Source organism: Nesoenas mayeri, assembly GCF_963082525.1.
Source record: "Nesoenas mayeri genome assembly, chromosome: 1".
Taxonomy (NCBI): domain Eukaryota; kingdom Metazoa; phylum Chordata; class Aves; order Columbiformes; family Columbidae; genus Nesoenas; species Nesoenas mayeri.
In genome coordinates this window covers 126,144,253-126,167,317 of record NC_137541.1, presented here as the reverse complement: position 1 = coordinate 126,167,317, position 23,065 = coordinate 126,144,253, and the positions used below count along the sequence as shown (strand labels likewise).

Below are 23,065 nucleotides of genomic sequence, written 5' to 3'. Positions count from 1 at the left end.
GACATGGGGCAGGAAGAACCGCTGCCTGTGACAGCACCACAGCCTAAGCTGCCTCCATGAGCCTTCTCCTGTGAGTAAGGAAACACCCACGGCAAAACAAAAAAGAGAACACAGTCTTCCAGAGACAACTGTTGGGAGTAAAAATATACAACGGTCTGAAAAAGTGTGCTCACAAAATTAATGACTGCAATGTGGTTTCCTCTAAATATCCAGAATCATAAATGCAAATATATTCAAATTTAGATCTGAATAGTATGAGATATAAAGACACATTAAAATGTAGGTACATCACATACATTTGTTGGATTCTGCTTTGTCATGACAGGAGTTTGAGAAAGGAGGACACAGTCATTTGCTTCTCACGTTGGCACCTGTACCTCAAACATGGTGCCTTCACTTGTGCATTTTAAAGCAGCCACAGCCCTTCCAAAGGTCCACAGGCCAAGGCACACGGCAGTCACCATGCCACTCCCTGCTGACGGGGAACTGGGAGTGGGTCGTGCCCAATGTTTTTCCATGATGTTTTACAAAGACGAGAGCGTGAAGCAGCCAGCCCGGGCGTTTCGCTCCCCAGGAGAGGTACCAAACACAGGCAGGGAGAGACACACCAGCAGCTACTCAGCAGAAGGCCCCACAGCCAGATGTGAGAAACAAGGAATATGAAATCCTGGGGTCATTTAGAGCAGACTGGTGTCTGCCTAGGTTTAAGGAGTGGGTTATGTTCCAGCTGGACCACTTAGCGACTCTAAATACTGAAGATACTGAGATATGCATGGCCAAAGCATCTAGAAGGGCTTATTTGTACAACAGAACCAAACCCAGATCTTAATGAAACAAAGAAATAGAAGATCAATTACTGAAGCACTCATGTGCTACTGGCAACTAATTTTATTCAGAAATCTTGACTTCTGGGTAGAAATGTACAAAATAAGTCAACCCAGTAACCACTGCAAGAGGAATGCTGTGGAATTCCTGCTGCAAACCCACAGCAGAGAACAGCACAAAATCCATTTCTAAGGAACCGGCTCCTACCTTCTCAGTTTCATGCCTTTGCACAAAGTACTTGTAGCAGCGGCCACAAAAATGACCAGCGAAGCAAACACAAAAATTCCCCAGAATGAGTTCCCCACCTTGAAATACACAGCACGCATCTCACCATCTGGAGTGCGGCCTGAGCATGTGTGCAAAGCCACCAACTGGAAGATACCAAGAACATGCACTCCATTGATGTGCCCCAAGAAACAGCTGTCACGATTCCTGAGTGAGGAAAATACTTGGATGGATACCTTGCCCACCAGATCTGCTAGCAGATACCCCCACTTCCCATCCAGAGAGGGGCTCCACAAAGAACCCAGACCTCCTCTGACAGAGCGCTTTGCTTCAGAGCTGCCAAGCAGCGAGGTCGGCATCAGCCAGTGCAAGAGCTGCCAGCCCCTTCCCTTCAGGCAGCGTCACACCACGGATGTACCTACATACTAAAGGATTTTAAACTCTTTGGAAGGCTTCAAGACAAAGCAAACATTGTCAGTGTGAGATCACCCAGGTAAGCTGAAGGGCTGCAGCACACATATATTTGTATACAAACAAACATATGCTCATATATGTATGAATATACACATATATACACACAATTTGAACTACCACTTACTGCTGCATGAGAAATGAGGTGGGGTTTGTTTTGTTTTTTATATGGCTAAATTTCAAGAGTATTTCTTGCTCCAGCATGCACAGTTTAAATGCAGTTGGGAAGCTGAAAAGGCAGCAAGAAATATGAGTGAGTCAGTGTAAAAGAACTACAAATTGCTTGGCTCTTCATCTGCAGCTGAAGTACAAGTGCACCATAAAAGGATCATTTGCATTTCCTTGTGCATGCACCTCTATGGGTGGGGAGGAAAAAAATAACAGTATTTGCCTGGAACTACTGAATGGATTCAAATGAAATTACAGCTCCTGTTCCTGAAGGATACAAAATTTATAAAGTTATTCTTGAACTCATCTCTTCAGATATTGTACTGCTTTATGAGGAACAAAACAGACTAGAATAGTAAATTGAATGTTCAGTGACAAACATGAAAATGACAAAGAAAAGGGATATCTGTTTTAGAAATGGAACTACTCTATATAAACCCGTGCGCTCTTTTATTTAAAATATTTTAGGAATCTTTTATCAGATACCTGAGAAGTTTTATATCTAAATATTTTATATGTAGGGATATGTAATAAATATAAGACATACACATAAGTCAGGTAATATGTGCATAAGACAGATCTATGTATCTATCTTGTGTGTGTAAATCTGCGTCAATTAGAACAAGGTCATCTAGGAAATCTAGGGAACACAGACAGAATTAAAATGTAGATTTTAGTTTTATGAAGCTATCTTAGAGATATTTGAATTCAGTTGCAAGGACGTAATTGTACTCTGTTCTCACAACTCATGCCTTATTTTAAGAGAACATATTCCAATCAAACTCTTAAAAAGATATAGAGAAGTGACACAGCAACAGTCCAAAGGGCGGCTAACAAATCCCACTGAAAGGGTTACAAATTTTACTTCCAACAGCTGTCAAAGTGTCACAAGCCAGAAAATGGCTTGAAGGTGTCAAGGTGGAAGATGCACTGTTGCTTGACACAGGTTTCTTGCATCAAGCAGCTCTGACCATTCAGTGCTATTTATAAAAGAAAACTGGAAATCACAAGGGTGAAATATTTTAATTAAGTTTATTCCATTATTCACAAAGAACTTTTCCCTGCAACACTTCATAATGCTTTGTCAAGGAAGATTTAGATGCCCACCATGACATGGCTTCTAATTTTTCATTGTCTTCATGTCATCTCTTTGCACCAAATTTCAGCAATTCAATTTCTGTCCTTCATCTCTACACTGTTCCTGAACTTGTTTCCATCTGGATTATTAAAACCCCCAAACTTTACACAATTCAGAACTATTAACTTTCCATATTATTCACATCATTCAGTTCCCATTTTTTTTCAGGGTTCTCCTCTAAATGACCAGTAATCTGCTCCAAGTTTTTAGATTTGTATATTATTTGTAAAAGATGCAACATCATCACCTAAGAAGCAGAAGCACGGCATTAGCACAGCATGAAGTGATGGAAATCTAGGGAACACAGACAGAATTAAAATGTAGATTTTAGTTCTATGAAGCTATCTTAGAGATATTTGAATTCAGTTGCAAGGACGTAATTGTACTCTGTTCTCACAACTGCTGCTTAACACGCTCAGGAGAGTGACATGAAAAGGCTCTGACAGCACCAGACCACTCAGTTACAACACAGTCATAACCCATATTTTGGCTCAAAATCAGCCTACACGCACAAGGGATGTTAAAGGGTAAAGACAAACATGGTATCTTCCCATCCACTGCTGTCTCGCAAAGGAAACCTCCATACTCCAAGCTAACAGTAGCATATTAATAAATCTAGATAGGCTAGATATTAAAGCAGTTTTTCTTTTAAATCACATTTAGAAAGTAATTGTCAGCTGAAGAAACATTCTTAAGGTAATAATGGCACATAGCTAATGCCTATTATGAATGAAGACATTTCAACACCTCCAGTGGTTATGTTGGCTGAGTATCTGCTGCAGTACCCCAGACTGCACATGGAGCATCTCAGAGTACAGTATATATCATCTAGTTGTCGGAAAGTATGGATTTAAGCATTTTTGCTATAAATATGGCACTGCTTATTGAAAAAAAGATGACTGCACTAAAAGCACAATAACTGTATTAACAATAAGCTTTTCTGTAGAAAGTTACAAATAAATGAGTAGAACACTGATGTTTTCAACCATTGTAGCTACAAGTTCTCTTATAAGGAGCAGTGACTCTTCCACATTGAGGTCTTTTAGACAGATTTCTGGCATCTTACAGGAGATGATAATAAGAAGCTGAAGGGTAGAAAGTCACTCTTACCTTCCATCTGCATAGTCTGCATCTGCGCCTCCCCACCAGACATCTGAATCATCATCTTCAGCATCAGCTGAATCGAGATTGTCACTTTCCTCTGCTAAGGGGCAGCAAACAAACTCCACACCACGGAACTTGTCAATTCCACAGGGCAGTAGCATGCCATAGTCGTGCAGATTCATACTCTTCTCACTGCAGGACTACAGGAAATAGAAAGAAAACAGCAACAATGTCACAGCGGAAGATGAAAAAAAAAATGTCACAGACCTCAAGAAAACATGAGGGACTGCATACTGCCTTAGGAGGTTGAAGACAGTGAACTGCATGATCTCTGAATTTTGAAGCACGATTTAGAGTGGTCACATGTACATTCAGTACCTGCACTGTAGGTACCTCCCTGCCTGTGTCTACATGACTACTGTGACAACAAGCTCTCCCCTCCCATGCCCTTTAGTCTCTGCCAGTATGGCAAGATTGTCACTTCCAATATACTTGACAACTCCATAATCTCTTGCCTAAAATCCTCACAGGCTGTGCCTCCTAGACAGAAAGCCCAACGGCAGAACGATAATTTGATGTATTAATCCCAATCCTGATGCATTAATGCTATTAAAGGAGTTCACTGCAAGACAGATTAACATTTTGAAGATCTGATATACTGGAAACACACTGTACCTGGTCTGACACCTCTGCCACTACAGTGCCTTCTGGCCTTGTGTGGAAAACAGTCAGTCGTGCATAATTATACCTTAAAGATACAGCAATGTAGTTCAAAAATACATAGTGATGTAGGAGAGGTGAAAAAAGGAAAATAGTTCCATGATGCACAGTGATGATATTCTTCTAGGCTATGGCATTCCAAGTTTGCAAGTACTTAGAATGGACTAGAATTTGCTTGTATGAAGGTTGGTGCCTTAAATGCTTCATTTGAGGGGCAACAGTGTGATTCAAGCAAGAACTGAAAATCTGCAAAGCTGCTAAGCACATTCCAATTTTAATCTCCAGAAGGTGGGATAACACACAAACTAAGAGGTTCCAAACAAAATAGCAGCCAGAAATCTTCCTCAAGCTCATCTCAGTTTTTATTCCTATAATCCAAAATTCATTACCAATTATAACGTCAGGGTTTTTTCTGTTTTCCATAAAGCACTGGTAAATTGTAAAAACTCTGTGCTTGACTGCAAAATATCTTTGGCTACTCTTATGTCTTACCAGCTCTCTTACCCTTTTATGATGAATTTCGCATACCGTGTTCTTGAGGCCTGTGTGATCTTTGTGAAGCACCTGACACACAAACACCTTTATTAAGGCCGATGATAATAAAGGCAAGACCTCAGCATTAGTGATCAACCTTTAGTTCCAGACCAGCACCAACACATCACGTTGGGGAGGCCGAAAACATGGTGGATGTGTGAGCTGACATGGGGAAAAAACACTGCTTATGAAATAGGGTCAATGTTCAAAGGTCAACGTTAAGTATCCAACAGAGGACTCTGATGTGCTCAGCAGAGTGACTCCCATTTCCCATTTTGGCAGAACAAAAAGCCATTCACTCAAACATACATAAGTACTGCTTTTTGTTTTCCATGTCACTGCTATGTTTAAACTCATCCTCAGAAGAGTGATACAGCTCCAACAAGCGAAGGCAGGAAATTTTAAGACAGATGAATATACCTCTTTAGCAACAGTATGCCAGTGCAGGTGAGTTTCACACACATCCATCCTTTCCTGGTGAAGGAACTTGCACTTGTCTGGTACCAGAAGGGCATCACTCACAAATTCACCCACTGAAAGAAAAAAAACAAAAAACCCCCGAGAAATGTTAGTTTTGCTTTCAGTACCTCATCCTTATAGACCTTTAGCTAGGGATAGGGCAGATTTTGTGAATAAGTGGCAGGGGCTGTTTGCAGAGAATGAAACAGTTTCCAAATGGTCCTTCCTTTAGCCTCTTCTTCAGACTTTCCATTTGAAAGTAGCTCCTGCCTTTGATCTTGGAGACATATTAGATTACGAAGACTTTTGTGTAATACGCTAACTTCCATTTACCCTGTGTGAGACTTGCAGGACCCATCTAAGATGTGGGTGGTGGAGGGACAACTACATTTTACATGTAAGCAGCAGTAGGGAGAGGGTTTGAAGCGTTTAGAAATTCTTAGTACAATTCCAGGGTATTTCTACTGAACTAAAGCACAAACACCAACATAGTCCACTTCGTTATTTTTCTTGATGCAGCCTCTTTATTGCAACAGTATTTCATCATCCAGATGAATTCAGGTTAGCCCAGAAGGCTGATGAGCAAATGGAGCTCATCAGCCAGGGAACAAGATGATTCATGGATCACCTGAATCCCTCGTCAGACTGAAGTGGAAAAAAATGACTCTTTACCAAGGAGATAAGTGACCAGAGCGATTGCACTGTCTACAGCAGTAAGACAAAAATTCACATGCTACTGAAATAAACAATGCTCACAGCTTCAGTACTTAAAAATAAGAAGAAATTCAGCTGTTAAGTAACATGATTTATTAGATTAAAATCGCTGGAATTGTGTACAATTCTGGCATTGCAATTAAATAACCCCAAGACCTGTCAATGATATATTTTAAAGGAAAAATTAGAGAGTACTTTTGAGGAGCTGATCTACTGATCAGTACAGCAGATGATTCCACTGGCATAAATCAGCTTCCTGAAGCACGCTTGTCTGTAACCTCCAAAAATCTACAGCCTCTGCCTACTAATGAATGAACTAAGGTGGCCCAATGGCTGCATGGATCTAATAACAGGTTAATTAATCAAAATGAGATGACTACAAGTTTACTGTGCAGTAGAGGGTTGTCTCAGGGAGCTGATGATGTGGCTCTTGAGGCTTACAACTTAAAAGTCATTTTTAAAAATAATCAACACTCAATGCATTGGGGGAAATCAGAGTTCAGCAAATGGATGCATATATCTTTGCTAATCACCAAGATGTGTACTTCACATGAATTTCCTTGCCACATTTCAGTGCTTTTGATCTGACACCTTTAAAACACAGTCAGTTTACTAGGAAAAAAGAGATTTTGTTATCTTTTTCCCTCAGTGACATACTCTAATGTCTGAAAATTATTAACAGAAATGCCTTCTAGAGGCATCCAAAAATAAACTTGCAAAAGTAATGAGTTAAAACACTTTCTGGTAACCCAAAATATAAAATCTGCAGTTTGTATTAATGAAGTCTCCGCTCTCAGTGGTATCACGCCCTAATCTTATACTGAAATGTGAATAAATTTGTACCTTGTTTTTAGCCACACTTGTCTTTGGATATGTGGCAGGATGATCCCCTACAAAGCCACTCAGAACCCAAGTAATTTCTAACGCTTCAATTTAGCCAAGTACCTGAGCACTAAGAAAGCACGTGGGTGTTTTGCTGAAGTCTCACGGAGTATGAGGACTTTGCTCTCCTAGGACATACAACTTCATACAGAACTACAGTTTTACTTTTCTGGCTGTTCAAGCATACAAAACATTCAGAGCAGCCTTTATGGCATTTCTACAAAACCAAAGAAAAAACAAATCAACAACAAAAAACCCCCAACCAAAACCCGGAGTGCATGTTACCCTGGCAAACCAGATCTGACAGATATGGATATAATTGAAAGTAGAGTAACAGATCTAACTTTTATACACAAAACATGTATCTGCTTTATAAAATCAGATTCTTTGAAAATAAGGTAGCATCCTTCTGGTAACTCAAATTCTCATTTCAAATGAGGCTCCATTTTGCAACCAGTTGCTGAATTTCACAGAAATGCACAATCCATTGGAACGAGCTACCCCCTGGTTTTCAGAAGGAAATAAATAGCTGGGAAGAAGAGTTGTTATTTAACGTAACACTCCTTCATGATGTGGAATTATAATAAATTAAGTAGGGTTGTGAAAATCTGGACAATAACAATCATTTGCAGCTTTGCATGTGATTCCTATTGCCTTCAATTTTTTTTTAATTTCAAATAAACGTCAATTCTGCCCATTATTTAGACATACACAGAACTTCTGTGCTGGAAACTTTTTCCATTTGTTTCATTATAACTATTACTGAAGTTTAAATACAAAGCTTTGAATTTTTGTTCTATTTTTGTTCCTGTTATTTTAAATAATTAATGTTCAAGTGGCAGTTCGGTGAACTAAACTAAGTTCACTTGACAACTGCAATGTTTATTTTGCCTGCACTAGTCTAACGGAAACACAGATCCATCAGAATGGCCCAGCAAGCCACAACTAAACCACGACCACGCCACAGACAGAAGGGCTTGCAAAATCTGCACCAACTCCGTAACACAAATGGTTGGTGTTATAGCTAGCACCCGTGCTTTGTCAGGCTTACATTTATGGTTTTTTCCTGTATTATTCTTATTTTTTCTGCATCTCTTGTATTTTGATTACAGCTGTACATCTGTGCTCTGCTGAGGTACTCTAATACTAAACCATAATGGCACAATTTGTCTATTGGTGAGCTCATAAATCACTAAGCTCCCTCAAGCAATCCAAAACACAAGTGTAGCAGCTACTTGTTTCGCAGTAGCTGCTTACTCGCTCTTGCAGGGAAGGGCTGGACAAAACCAGATCCCTCTGGCTTGTGGGTTTCTGACCCATCTGGAGAAAACAGCCTGGAGGGGGAATTCTGGGCAGAGATGATGTTACCATGTTAAAAAAACAAGGAGCCTGTGCTTAGAATTCCTTTAGCTAAAGGCTGCAAATCTCACCCTTGTAAGAAAAAGTTGCTTCGTACTAATTCAAATCTATGTCTTTTAACTGTCCGCATGTCACTGGAACATAGACCGTGCCAATGTAGTAAATCACATTTTAAAAATTTCAGGTTTTTTCTAATGTCAGTAATCCCATTTCTGATGCCTAATTCTCTATAGTGTTTGTAGAGGACTTCTTCATATTGCCCCATCCTGGTGTATCACAATGTGTTAGTGGTTCACATTTTTCAAAGACAGTTTTGCCAAAGGTTATGATGCCATGTTTTACTATTAAATTATTTTACTTCAGTCAAGCACATCCTATTTTCTGAAAAGTACTTTTGGAACAACAACAGATTTTGTGCTATAATGTCAGAAGTTCTGGATCAGAAATTTCATTTTTCAACCCAGCAAAGACTAAGAAAGAGCATTAAGAATCAACCTCTAAGAAAAGAATTAAGATTGTTGTGAAGGTAACTGATCACACACATTTAAATCTTCTCCAGGAAGAAAAGGGCCCAGCAAGTGGGCATGCTTGTAAGAAGATGACTATCCTATCTGCTTAATGGGAGACATATCAGGGCAAAGTAATTCAGAATTGAAATACTATACCCTGTGTGAGACACGGTCCTGAGCAGCAGATTTTCCATCCACTGCCTAAACCAGATGGGATGTGAGGATTCATCCAACGTTGCACAGAAAGAGAGCAAAGATGATGAAGGTAATAAAACAAAAACCGTGACAAAACCAAACACCTGCTAGCAGATTGCTGCAGATGGTTAGGATCCCAACCAAAGAATAAGCGTGTTCAAATTACGTTCAGAGGAGTACTTTCAAACAAAGCCTGTGCTAAATTTTGCATGAGGAGGCAGCACACATGCTGAGGCTCTGGGACTCAAGACTTCATTTTCCGTGTCACTGATGAGAACAAAAAGCCTTGCTAAAATGAATTTACAAGCTCAGGTGCTTGCACCATACGTATTTACGAACATTCAGACAAACATGTCGTTTCTCTGTCACTTCACAAAGATTATCCCAAGCCACAACACACTCAGTATGGTGCAGCGAGGAACAGATCAGCTCTGCGCTGCTCTCCATCCTGCTGTTGCGGGGCTTTGCTCTGCCCTGCACCACCTCTGCCTACCCAGGCACCTTTATTACATATTGCATTCCACATACGGTGTTACATTTATTTAAGTAGCCATATAACTTTAGGTGCCTTTATTAAGGGTGAAGTTTATGTAAGTCTTGATGTGTGATGCTTTCTCTTATTTATAAAGTCAGTAATTAAAGGTTAGCTGCAATCTGCATCACAGTGCAAGCCAAACACAGTGGGCTCAAATACAAAGAAACCACACTTCATTGAAAATGCTTTTTCTTTTCTTCAGAAGTCCAGAAAAGCAGAGAAGATGCAAAGCACCTAGATACTTCAAAAAACACATTCCTTTTTTCCGTAAAATGATTCAGTAAGAACAATTACCTAGCGACATACACAAGTAGCCATCATGTTCTTCACTGTTTTAGACTCAGTATCTACAGATGAAGAGGGAGAGGTTGTGTCTGTCAAAACCTGGTTTGAAGGAGGGCTGGATGCCATGCTGAGGTGCAGTCCAGCTTTATTCTGAACTCAGCTGCCAGACATGTTAAGCTGGACTGTTAAAGATCCTCAGTTGAGTTTAAGAGATTTTAACAGCATACAGTAAACAAGGGATTTGTAGATTTCTCCAATTCCAAATCTAATTTGAAATGGAAGTTAAAAAGCAGCACTGTTTAGAAAGCATGTTAAAACCCACATAAAAGATAATTTTTATCTAGACCGTTACCTATTAAGGACTACCAATATTAATACCAGTACCCAGTCAGGTATTAAATACTGTACCTACTGTATTAAATACTACCTTACTGTACCTCCTCTGCGAGTAACCTGTAGGCACTGAGAGCAGCTCAGAAGAACGCTGAAGCCCCCGGGCAGTGGCTTGTGACAAGCAGGCTGTGGAGGAGGTTGCAGGCAGTGACCCCAGTGAGCCTGGCACTGCAACATAACCCCAGCGGCCTTAAAAGCTCAAAATCACCTCCCTTGACCCCATCCTGAATGCCAAAATTAGAGGCCTTTCCCTAAAACCCATCATCAGCTGACAGAAAGACAAGGTGGTGCTGATAAAACATGCTGCCTGGTGTCCCAGCAGCTTGGACCATCTGTAGTTTTCTGATGAGTAACAGGCTTACTACCTGCGCATAAAACTGCGTCCCAAAACAGCTCCGTAAGAAAACTGTCCCCGCCCTTTTATCTGTAACCTAGAGCATGAATTTCAGTAGGAGCCCCAGGGCACGGCAGACGGACAGCAATGCAGACCCAAATTTGAGGGGCAGGAGAAGTGACAAGCACAACCTGCGCAGCCACCTCTGGGGTGTGATGTTGGAGCAGCTGCAGCTCTTCGGCCTTCCAGGATCTTGGCCAAAACCAACACTCACTCCATCAACACACCTCTGTATTGCCCCTTTCGTCCTCATAAAGTTCCAAGAAGTTATTTCCCGTAATGATAGCTTAAGTTTTTTATTACTTTTTGAGCTAACCCATCCACTATGTTTTAAGCATCTAAAAGTAAGGCCAGTGGTTCTCCAACAGATATTTTCACAGCATCAAACACGTCTATTGCTTTAGTATTTTTTTCTGCTTCAAAGAAGTCCTTGAATGCTTCTGTATTCCTGCTTTCAATCAAACTTGAAAAGGTAAAGAAAGTACACCCACTAAAAAGTGGTTTATTGTTCTGTTATTTAGCATTTGTAACAGCAAATACACCCTGATGCAACAACTCTCAAGTAAACCACCTTCACTATTCACAACATTTATCCATTTGTTTTGCTACAAAAGGCAACAATTTGGGATGAACAAAGCTCTTCTATTAGAATACAAACTAACTGGTAATTCCAGCTATACTACATCTTAGTGCCTTGATGCTCTTAAAACAATTTTGAGAAATCACAACAATTAAGTATTTTTCAGAAACACTGTGGTAGCACACAACATATGACCATACTTGGGATACAAGATCCAAGTAAAAGAAAACCCAGTGTAAGGAATTCACTGACATCTAAATACCCATGCATGCACCATAATAAGGAGCTCCAGTCTTGATACATCATGTGTTCCGCTGTGATTTCTGGGAAGTCCAAATAGGACACTTGAAATTCTGGAGTCAAAGGGCTAAAATCCTTTAGGTACAATCCATCAAAGTCCACTTCTCTGGATAAAAATAATGAACCATATACTAAGAAATATACCTGTAAGTATTTCATGGTGTTTATTATGTCTTCATTTCATAAGGTACCATACATAGAAAAGTTTATTCTCAAACCTTCTTTGTCCTACCCCTTTGCTCACACACATTGTCCTGGTTCCATAGAATCAAAGAATGTCCTGAGTTGGAAGGGACCCACAAGGATCATCGAGTCTAACTCCTGTCCCTGCACAGGACAACCCCACAGTTCACACCATGTGTCTGAGGGCGTTATTCACTCTCTCCTTGAACACCGTCAGGCTTGGGGCCGTGACACCTCCCTGGGGAGCCTGTTCCAGTGCTCCACCACCCTCTGGGGGAAGAACCTTTTCCTCATGTCCAACCTGAACCTTCCAAGGCACATCTTCCTGACATTCCCTCGGGTTGGGACAGAGTTAATTTTCCTCACAATAGCTAGTATGGGACTACATTTTGGATTTGTGCTGAAAACAGTGTTGATAACACAGGGATGTTTTAGTTATCACTGAGCAGTGCTCACACAGAGCCAAGCCCTGTTCTGCTTCTCACAGCACCCACCAGCGAGTGGGCTGGGGGTGCACAAGAAGCTGGGAGGGGACACAGCTGGGACAGTTGACCCCAACTGACCAACAGGATATTCCACACCATATGATGTCATGCTCAGCATGTAAACTGGAGGAAGAAGGAAGGAGGGGATTGTTGGGAGTTACAGCATCTGTCTTCCCAAATAACCATTACATGTAACGGAGCCCTGCTGTCTTGCCTGCCCAAGGGAAGCAGTGAATAAATTATTTGTTCTCCTGTGTTTGCCCATGTGGCTTTTGCTTTACTTATTAAACTGTCTTGATATCAACCCACGAGTTTTCTCACTCTTACTCTTCTGATTCTCTCCCTCATCCCACCAGGAGAGAGTGACCAAGTTGCTGTTCGGGGCTTAGTTGCCAGCTAGGGTTAAACCACAACAGACATAAATGGAATTTCTGCTCACTTTGCTGCTTTTTTGCCTGATTGCATTTTCTGATAAAATTGTCTTACTTTCCAGATAGAACACAAGTGTCATTCAGATTTGGAGTGCTATGCCAATGACAGATACATCTGTTTAACACACAAGAAGATTCATATACACATCATCATACTCAGGCATCTTTATAGATGAAGCTTATAAACATTCCTTAAAAGTCCGCAGCACCTCAATGGTTCATTGAAGCATTACTTTCATTTACTATTCTCCTTTTTTCCACTTGTCTCCTCCATCTTCAAGGAAAAGTCTTGCTGGGAGCACAATAAGATGCCTTCTCTGTCCTTCTCTTTCTCATTAATGCAATGTAACAGAAGTGTTCTAAAGCCCACTATAACCCCAGCATGATGGGTTATGTCACCTGTTGGGATCCCACCTCCTGCCCCAACATCCTAAAAGGCCCACAAAGAGAAAAAACTCCCTCCCAGAACTTGTTATCAGCATGACCAGCAGCACAGGTTTCCCCCAAGAGGCTATCTGAAGGGTTTCCCCTTCGGTTTGCTTTCTCTAGGCACCAGCCGCTCACACTACAAACTTTCTCACCCTGCATTACAAATCAAAATGCTGCTTCTCAAGCATGATTTATGTAGAAACAGGCCCAAAAGTGGGCTGCAAAGTTCAGCTTGGGAAGCTGAGAAATTTCAGGATTGAGTTGTTCTCCCTTCCAGTTCCTCAGCGCATTGGTTACACCTGCAAAGCTTCTGCCACAAATGAGCACACTTGTTGCAGACACAGCCCCCTCTCACCACATTATGTAATCCTACCTGTTTTCTTGGAGATAGTGAGTTAGGAAACAACAGGAGTAATGAAGTCTAGAGATGTAACTCTGGATAGCTTGATTCCATCCTGCCTCAGTCACAGAGCTCTTATGTGATGCCACCCAAGCAAAAATCTTTGCTCTTTCTCCCACACCATGCTTAATTGCTTATTGCTTCCCTCTCCTCCCTTTTCTGCAGCCCCAACAGACTTTTCAGATCTACTTTTTACTTTTCACTCCATTATCAGAGTAGTCCTGTTTGATAAATCTGCAGCAGGACATGGTGAGCTGCTCTGGAGGGCTGGTGAATGCATTGGAGACTGCAGCCTAGCTGCCTACAGTGGAAAAAAGATGATCAAGTGAAGGATGTCACTTGTGGGTACGTGCTGCAGAGTCATTTGGTGGTGGTTTCTTTTTTCCATAGTTTTTGGAGCAGGGGATGTGTGGTTTCTGGGGGATTCCAGGTCCCATCCTAAACTGACAGCAATATGTCTAGTAAGAACAGATCTGCAGTGCTATAAAAAGAGCAAGCAATGAAAAAGCTGGAAGCTGCTAGAAACCAAGGCAAGTTAGAAAATACTGTTCAATCCTGCATACAGTGTACCTGAGGGAACTACTGGGTTCATCAAACAGGAGGACAGAATAACCCAAGAATTTACCGGAAATTGTTTGATCTACAGAAAACAGTTGGTAGAATTCACAGAAAGGAAAAAGCCTGAAAGAAACAGTAGAAGAAAACTCTGAAGAACAGAAATGAGATGTGAAAGGCTTCATGAGACCATTTTGTGAAGATTTAGTAAGCTTTTTGTGAAGATTCTCAAAGTAGAATCCTGGGACTCTGAAAATTACTTGAAGTGTCCTGAGCCACAACCAAGTTAGCAGAAAAATCGGGAAGGAAAGAGGACAGTGGTACTTTCAAAAATAACAGCACTTGTACTCCACTCAGGCTGTCTACACGGTACTGTCTGCAAAATGCAGTTATAGGCCTGCTATTACATGCCTGTTGCCATTCCGCATGAAAAGCATCCTGTCCCCGTGTAGCTTTTTTACTACAGCAAGCTGCAGTAAAAGAAACATAGAGATGACGTTCCTCTAAGCACTGACCACCTCAGTCTGGAAAGGAAGTGCAAGGGAAAAGAGATTAGAGTATCTTGACCTTCTGTGCCCACAAAAGCTGCCATGGAAAACAAAACCATAAAACCTAAAATGTTTTCTTTACAAATGTCTCTTCTCCTCCACAACAGCTGAATTATTTTTTTTCCACACTCAATTTTACACATTCCTGTCAAGTACTTAGAGTGAAATACAATGTGTGAGGTGTAGGGGTACAAGGAATGAGAAACAAAAGGAAAGGAAACAAAAAAGTTTCCTGAATCCAACCTCATATGCTGAGGACCTCCTATTACCAGAATGGAACAGCAGAAAATACTCTGAGTATCAGGTACTACTTCTTTTACTCACATAAGATTCCCCTGCTTCCATTCCGCATTTTGAGAGGGTGCTGTATACAGAGCAATTCTCCATCACCCAGTGGTTAAACTCATTGTGCATTAAGGCCTTTTGTTCTCCACATCCACTTCTTTTTGCAGTGTTTATTTCACAAAAGCCATCACTGAGCATGTCCCAGGACCTCAAAGTCAAAAGCCATCAGCTGCTGAGTAATCCAAGTAAAACACGAAGTATAACACCACAGACACCAAAGTATTTGAGGAACTGGCTGAAACAAAAGTTTTCTTCTTAAAAGGACACTTTTTCAAGAATCCCCCTACCAGAAGTCAAAAAAGCCCTACTATCTGGACTCACTAACCCCCAAGAGGAGGAAACAGAAACACTATTCTGGCCTCACCATCCACAGGGATGCTGCACATATTCTTTGTAAACAACCACCTATCACCTCAAGAAAGGACCTATTTCATTCACGATAGAAAAAGGTCATTGGTACACAGTCACAATAGTCTTTATATCAGAATCATCAGGCCAGTGTTGAGATATTGCAAATAAAAAAAAAAAAAGTTATGCTAAGAAAAAGCCTCAAGTGGGGAGAATAATTTGCTGAAATACATTCTTTTTATAATTTTCAGGCTCTTCTTTATATTTTGATTTTTTTCATGTACATCTCAAAATATCAATTGCCTCCTGCCTTGTAGTCTTCTGACTTTTCAGATATTTGCTTTATTCCTTGTACTCTCGTACTTAGATCCACTCCCAGTTATGCATTTCTTCATGGCTGATGAGCTCCTTTACAGTTCTGCTCACACGACTGCCAAGTGGGACATTCAATAGCAGAGCAGGGCACCAGTCAAGCACCAAACACTGAAAAAGCCTGTCGAGGGAGAAGTTACCTGTGGGAAGTCAGTGCAGGTCACTCGCAGATCCTTGTCAAGTGCCCTTGGTTCCCACAGCAGGTGACAGAAACCATCAGAGAAACCAGACTGGACATCACTCAGTGATACTTCCTGTCATCTGGTCCTCCCATCCTGTGCCACTGGAGGGGGAATTGCCTGCCCTTCCCGTGTTCTAAATTCAGAAGGAGAACTGGAAACATGTGTGCCAGGGCGTGCATTTGGCAATCACAACATGGAAATAAGAACGGTAAGGAAAAACTGAGGAGGCGTGATCTCCTCATTTTATTACACAAATTCAACACATCCCCTTCTCCGGCAAAGTACTTCTTAAAATAGGGGAGTATTTTAGTTTCAAGTGTGAGTGTTGGACCTCTTCAAGCCTAGAGTTTTCCCACCAGCAAACACCAGTCAGCACTAGTTAGACAACAAATAAAGAGAAATCCTCCTTATTCAGTTTTAAGTGTTTTCAATCTGTATAGTTTATCTAAAGTAAAAAATTCATTAACTGTTCCCAAGCCTATTTAAAGCAACGTTCACTCTTTCCCGTACTAAGATCTTAACAAAGTTTGATTTCCAAAAATGTCCAGAAAACGAAGGCTAGCATGTTTTTAAAAATAAAAACATTTCTAAGAACCTTTTCGGAAATTTTTAACAAAATTGCATACCATCACTTGATAAAGATGACTGATACTGCAGGACCCATTTTAATGTTCTTCTTTATATTTAAATATAAATACCAAATATAACTTAACGATATTTCTCAAAAGTGGATACATTCCAAATCTTAAGGAATCACATCTTTGTGAATATTATTTTTCCCCTAGCTGCCTTCAGGTTTTTACAAGCTATAATACATCTCAACTTCAAAACAGATTACACTTCATAAATGCTTCCAAATGCAGGGATTTTAACGCTCCAGCTATTAACATCACATTCTGCTGTTGCTGTGAGATGCACAACAAGCTGCACGTTGGTTGTTACTGTTCCTGCCCCCCCACTCACTGCAGGCAGCAGACATGTTCTGCAGCAAGATCTGCAAGTGCCAATCTCCAAGCAAGAGGTCTAAAATTTTGTGCCTTCCTTCTGGTTGAAGTGACATTTAATGCACTTCACTATTCAAGTTCTAGTTGGAAAATGGACTCTGAAGTGGAAACAGCATACAATAAGATGTAATTGGATTAATTAATTCATGCATACCCTATGTATTCGTACTAGTGACTTCCTAAAGACACCAATCAAATGTTAGGATGACAAAAAGACAGGATGCTTCAAAACAATTCAGCACACCTGGGACCAGTAATCCCACCATGCTATACATTGTTATATGATGAGATTATTTCTCATGGGTCATTCTTATTATAGTAATTGGGGTAAAGCATCTGGCATTAGGCATAAGGCTAGAGAAAGCCCCACTAATCCACTGATGTCTAGAGGGAGTAACGATCATACACCTATAGATTGGTTGCAAGAATGAAAATGGTACAGACACCTTTAAGGCTTGGCCATCAAAAGCCATTTCAAACGCCAGGATTCAAATGAGGAATATACTACATTTTAAACAATGAAACGTTTACTTCAGGAAGATTTTGGGTTTTTTCCTCTCCTAAACAACTTCATACTGCATTTTTCCTTATAAAAAAATGAATTCTTTTTACTTCAGCAGTAATTTAATTCATTTGTTGCTCTCTCTCTTCTGGCATTGAACAGAAATCACTATGAAATCAAGTGCAGGCAGTAATTGTTTCTGCAATACCATCCTGTGCAAAGGCTCTGATGAGTGAATAAATAACTCCATAAGCAGCAGCTGAAGATCAACTTTGCAGAAATACCTTGCTGATTACTAACAACCTAAGCAATCACTTGCCATAACATCACTGAGCCCTGAATATTCTATCTGCCAAGATCAAACTTCCACTCCAATTGTTACCGCCTGTGGGCAAAGGACTTCACTGTATTAACAGCAATGTGGGAAAATAAGAAACTACTTTCATGCCCTGCAAAGTTAACAGGTAACCAGATTAACAATCATGTGACAAAATGTGATTTTGCTCTGCACAAAGCAGAGCCGTAACTCGTCTTGCAGGAAGGATGGCAGCATGGTCTGGCAGCTCAGCTACAAGGCAGCTGGGACGGGACAGCTTGGGAGAAAGAGAAGGGCTGACTCGGGCACGGTAACTCAAGGAAGCTAAAAGATACGCTCTCAGGTAAGCTAAATGCAACATCACATTCTGCATCCAGTGAGCATCACTTTTTAGAAACAAAACACTAATTATAAGCAACAGACAACTGATAAAAGCTGTCATTTCTTCAGGTAAGGACAGTTCTGAAAGGCTAGTAACCCATGTTTTTAAGTATCAGGGCAACAGAGAACTCCCTGGAACTTCTGTACAGCTATCATACACCGGTTCTTCTAATAAAGTCTTCATGGTCAGAAGCTTCAAGTTGTTTGACTTATAAACCAGATTGTGATGCAAGGTTCAAAGCAAAACCTGACTGATTTACCCATCTTTGAGACATCATAGAGTCTGGGGGAGGTTCCCGATGTCTGAAGAAAGGCAGAAGCTGCAATCACATTGCAAGAAAGATACTCCAAAAAGCAAATGTAATTTCTGGCTTCTAACATGAAACAGACTGACAACAGAAAGGGTTCAGGAACCTGCTCCAAGATAAAACAGGATGTGAAAGTAATGACTGCTACTAATGATGGGGCCAAGTTGCTCTAATGAAGTAAAAGGCAAAAGCTCTGTATTGTCACTCACCTCCCCATGAGAGCACTGAATGACCCAGAAGTCAGTGTAGTTTTTATCTACAAAAGCCCTACTTCATAACAAAATCATTCCTCTCTAGTTCTCATTGCAAGAATTAAACTCAGTGAACACAGCAGTAGTTATTATACAAAGAGCTGGTAGAAAATGTTCGTATTTTACCAAGTAATTAATTCCAACTTGCTTTATTTATTTTCTCTTCCTCATACATGAGTCATTGTGGACAGAAACCAAGTCAGGATTAACATGCAAGATCATGTTCTATTGAGAACTGAATCCTGTCCTTAAGGACCAACATAAACAGTATGTTACATGCAAATATTGAAGGCAATATGATAAAATAATATTTGCTATTTACATAGACTTTATGATCAGAAACACTGTCTACTGTCTAAGTCTAATCCACAGTATCAGAATGAAGATTTCTTATTCAAATAGCCTGTATCACATCACCAGATTAAAAAATTGAGAGAGTAAATGGATTTCAGAGCAAGATGAGCAACAGTAAGGAAGACATTAAACTCAACAAGAACAGTAAATATATCATATTGTAGGCCTACAGCAAGGATGACAAATTAGATTGAATAAATCAAGACCAACCACTGGGATGGAACGTTTTGTAATGCATCTGAAAGGTCTATAAAAGCTTATTTTTGAAAATTAGATTATTTGCAGATTTTTGCCCCCAGTCAAAAGCATCTAACTGAACTACTACTGAAAAAAATTTAAGGGTAAAGCATCTGTCCCAAGTGTGTAAAACAACACAAGTATGATATTAAATAAATCACAGTGAGTACATTATATATTTTTATCTACATATTTGACAACATGTATATGAATATATAAGCTGCAACACATCTTACAAGCTTCAACACAGAGAGAACTAGGAGTAAGCTGATTGAAGTGTTTCAAGGGCTGTGTTCTAGGGAACCTAAATTACATTAGGATGGAGTTACACACAACAGCAGGATGGAAACAACTTTAAAGGGCAGGTTAGTAATCAGTGAGCAACAAAAATTTTCAAAGCAGCAGATGAAAATCGATGTTACTCTGTGCAGCACCTCTAACGTCAGCAGTAAGGCAGTATTCCTGATAGCTCACTACCAGTTTTGGTAACTAAAAATAGAGAATATACACAGAGGAGTGCACCAGCACAATGACTGCTGGTGGTGCTGCCCCTTCCCACCCTTAGTGCCTCTGCTCCAGTTGCCCAGGAAGCTGATCCCATCCCTCAGTGCTCCTCTCAAAGTCCACCAGATGGGACACCTTGTCAATAAACTGATAATGTACTCAAGGCAGGACTGACCAAACAGGACAGCAAGTGACTCCTTCCTTGCTTGCTTGCTGTTGAACTCAAATCAGAAACAAGAAAAATTTCACCTAATTAGGACTTAATTATTCAGATAAGACTTTTGTACAGACTGTCATGGTCAAAACCTCTTTTTCTTGGATAAATTGCTTGGACTCTGTTGTCTAGCCAAGGCTGCAGACCACAGCTGCCTCATATGGGGAAGAGGTTCAAGGTGAGCCCCATTCAGAGGTTCTGCTGGGGCAGGGAAGGTGCTCAAGAACTTCACGCAGCACGGCCGTTCTTGCTCAGAGATCAAAACCTGCCATATCAGGTAAGTGGGTCAACTGAGCTGACATCCCAATCCAACAGAACCAGCACTTGGCTGCAAGCAGTACTTAAAAAAACAAAAATCAGTTTTGCCAGATGAGAGGCAATGTCAATGAGTCCTTTAGCAGGTTTTCCCCAAAGGTGCTGTTTTACCTCATTTCATCCCAGCTACAGTTGTCATACGATAAACAGAAATATTGAGAAAGTAATTGGAAATTCTACTTAAAAAAAAAAAAGGGTACTTCTAGGCATCAATGTCCCAAGAAGGTATTGTCTCCTGATAACCAACTTCAAAGAGGGCTTGAATGCTTGGGCATGAGTTAGGTCACATCCCCTGGTGTAGCACACAGCCCAAAACACAGTGAAGACACCGTTCACGCTTTGTCCTCTGGACAGGCAGTTGACAGCAGCATCATTTTTGAGCAATGAGCAACCTCAGAGACACCTTGCAAGACATGTTGCTGGAAGACAGGAGGGTGACAAAGGGAAAGAGGTGGCACCTCAAAGCCCTTGGGAGGCTCAGAAAAACATCCCCTCCACTTCTTCAATGCTCTTACTGGCCTCAGCAGAGTACTCTTTTAGAGTACGTTTTCCTTAAGAGCTTTGCCTCTGATAATGCACAAAAACCTGCTGTAAATGGATTCTGTTGTAACAGACCAGATAACAGTAATTGTACACAGCCAACTGCTCATACATAATAAAAATGGTATTAGAGTTTAACTTGAAATTACACCTTAAATTTTTATTAGAATTTAAAAGTTCCTCTTGAAACACCTTGACACAGGAGACATTTTGTAAATTATGAAGGCAGTTACATAACTGAAAATCGAAATAAAACTTCACAGCTGCCTATCATTTTAGAGAGTTTAGCAAAAAGGAAATGTATGAGACTTCAGTATTACTTCTTTATGATATATCAAATTACCTTGAGGGATCATTGTTAGTTAATAAAGAAGAGCAAATTAAGTACTATAAAGGTTCTGGGTAAGCTACAGAAAAGAAAAATATATATTAAGATTCTATCAAGTTTTAATCTAAAATCTTGTTTCCCACCCTAACTGAGAACAAAGTGACATATGAAAATGTTTATGATTCACAGAACGAAGCTAAAGAGCACGTGGAAACGAAGTTCACACTGTAACTAGTCTGAAGTTTGACTTTTTTTTTTCCTCCAAAATCTGAAACAGGAAAAGAAACATGAAAGATTTATCACTTCAGTGCTCTACAACAACAATATAACGATGATTGTGATTTACACATGGTATGTCTTCTATTTTCAAAGCCAACCTAATATTTAAGGGTATAAAACCCGAGATGACAAGCAAAAAATACACTAGACAGCCAAATATTTCATGGGCTATCGAGCATGGGAGGTACCATTTTCAAAAAGTAATGAATGCTGTATATGTTGTTTCTCTCAAAAGACAGTGTCTCCATGTTCTCCCCTTCCTCCGCCTGGCCTCCTGCCAGCACTCCACACCTGTGACCATGCCATCAGTAAGACCAAAGACAGGGGGGTTTTAAACACCCCTTACCAAATAGCAATTTTGGGATTATTTATTTAGTCAGCTTGGCCCACTCTTCACCAAAACTGTTGGCCAGCTGATCTTTGCTGAACTGAAGATGAGCTCAAGGGGAAGGCTGGAGGACAGGCAGCAGAAAGTTGGGTCCAGATTCAATAACATCTGAATGTGTCTTTCAGCTCTGGTCCAGCAAAGCATTCATAGATGGTTATCGGTCTCTCTGTGGCAGTGTCAGCACCATCGGATGGAAACCCTTCCCAGAAGACTTCAATTTCTTCTCAGAGTAAAAAAAAAACATGTAATTCAATTCAAGCTTAGCCAGTTTACGAAATGGATGTAACAGAAATTGGCTGCTACACAAGGAGCAAAATTTGAGATCAATTACAGAACTTACAAGGGATTTCATGGTAAGAAGGAAATATTCCTGAAGGCTGTTACCCAAACAGAAAACTATGCATACAAAAAAGTCCATGGTATGCAAATCGGTTTGCCTATCACATACTCAGTACAGAATGAATAAAAGAATCCCAGAAAACAGGTAAAGGGAAACAGTTCCTGCTGTGGGCTCATGTGTTTGCTGTTGATCATTTCTCATTTGAACTATAAGGTGAAATGTGGGCTTTTCAGTCATAGGGCAGGATGCTCCTGTGTTAAGTAACATAAAAACAGTACGGCAGCCCTTTTCCCAAAGGGTTTGTAATCTCTGTTGGGTGGACTGGTTCCAAACAGCTGTACTCACAGGGAGCTGATCGTAAATAATCAATAATCTTGTAACAGATTAAGAATAATCACAAGGGGAAGACAATGACTTGACAAAATAACAGATACTCAGAAATTGTGTCCTAGGTTAAACTACAATTAAAAGGTATGAAACATATCATATATAAGACCAGCTCGATGGGTATCAGCTAAGAGAAAAACTAAAATAAAACCCAGTCTCCCTCAAAGCATGGAGGATCAGACTTCCTGAGGAGCAGACACTGCTTATGTATTCACTTGATTACCTTCTGGGAAAAGAAGCAGAAGCCGGTATTACTACAGAGCCAAAATTAATTTTGTTACCAAAATTAACTTTGATATCAAGTTGTTATGATTCAATTTTCTGTTGACCTAGTTGCAATGATCTAATA

The 23,065-nt window shown here is 40.3% G+C and overlaps 1 protein-coding gene across 5 annotated transcripts in view; it reads right to left on the bottom strand.

Annotated features, from left to right (window-relative positions):
- The window catches only part of APP (amyloid beta precursor protein), a gene marked incomplete at both ends in the record, with an annotated part of 219,018 nt that overhangs the window by 113,338 nt on the left and 82,615 nt on the right, over positions 1-23,065 (bottom strand). For all 5 annotated transcript variants that reach the window (XM_080345581.1, XM_080345582.1, XM_080345583.1 and 2 more), the window contains 2 exons: positions 3,938-4,131; positions 5,606-5,718. In XM_080345581.1, the coding sequence (XP_080201707.1) occupies positions 3,938-4,131; positions 5,606-5,718 (307 nt within the window). The remainder of the gene's footprint in view (positions 1-3,937; positions 4,132-5,605; positions 5,719-23,065) is intronic.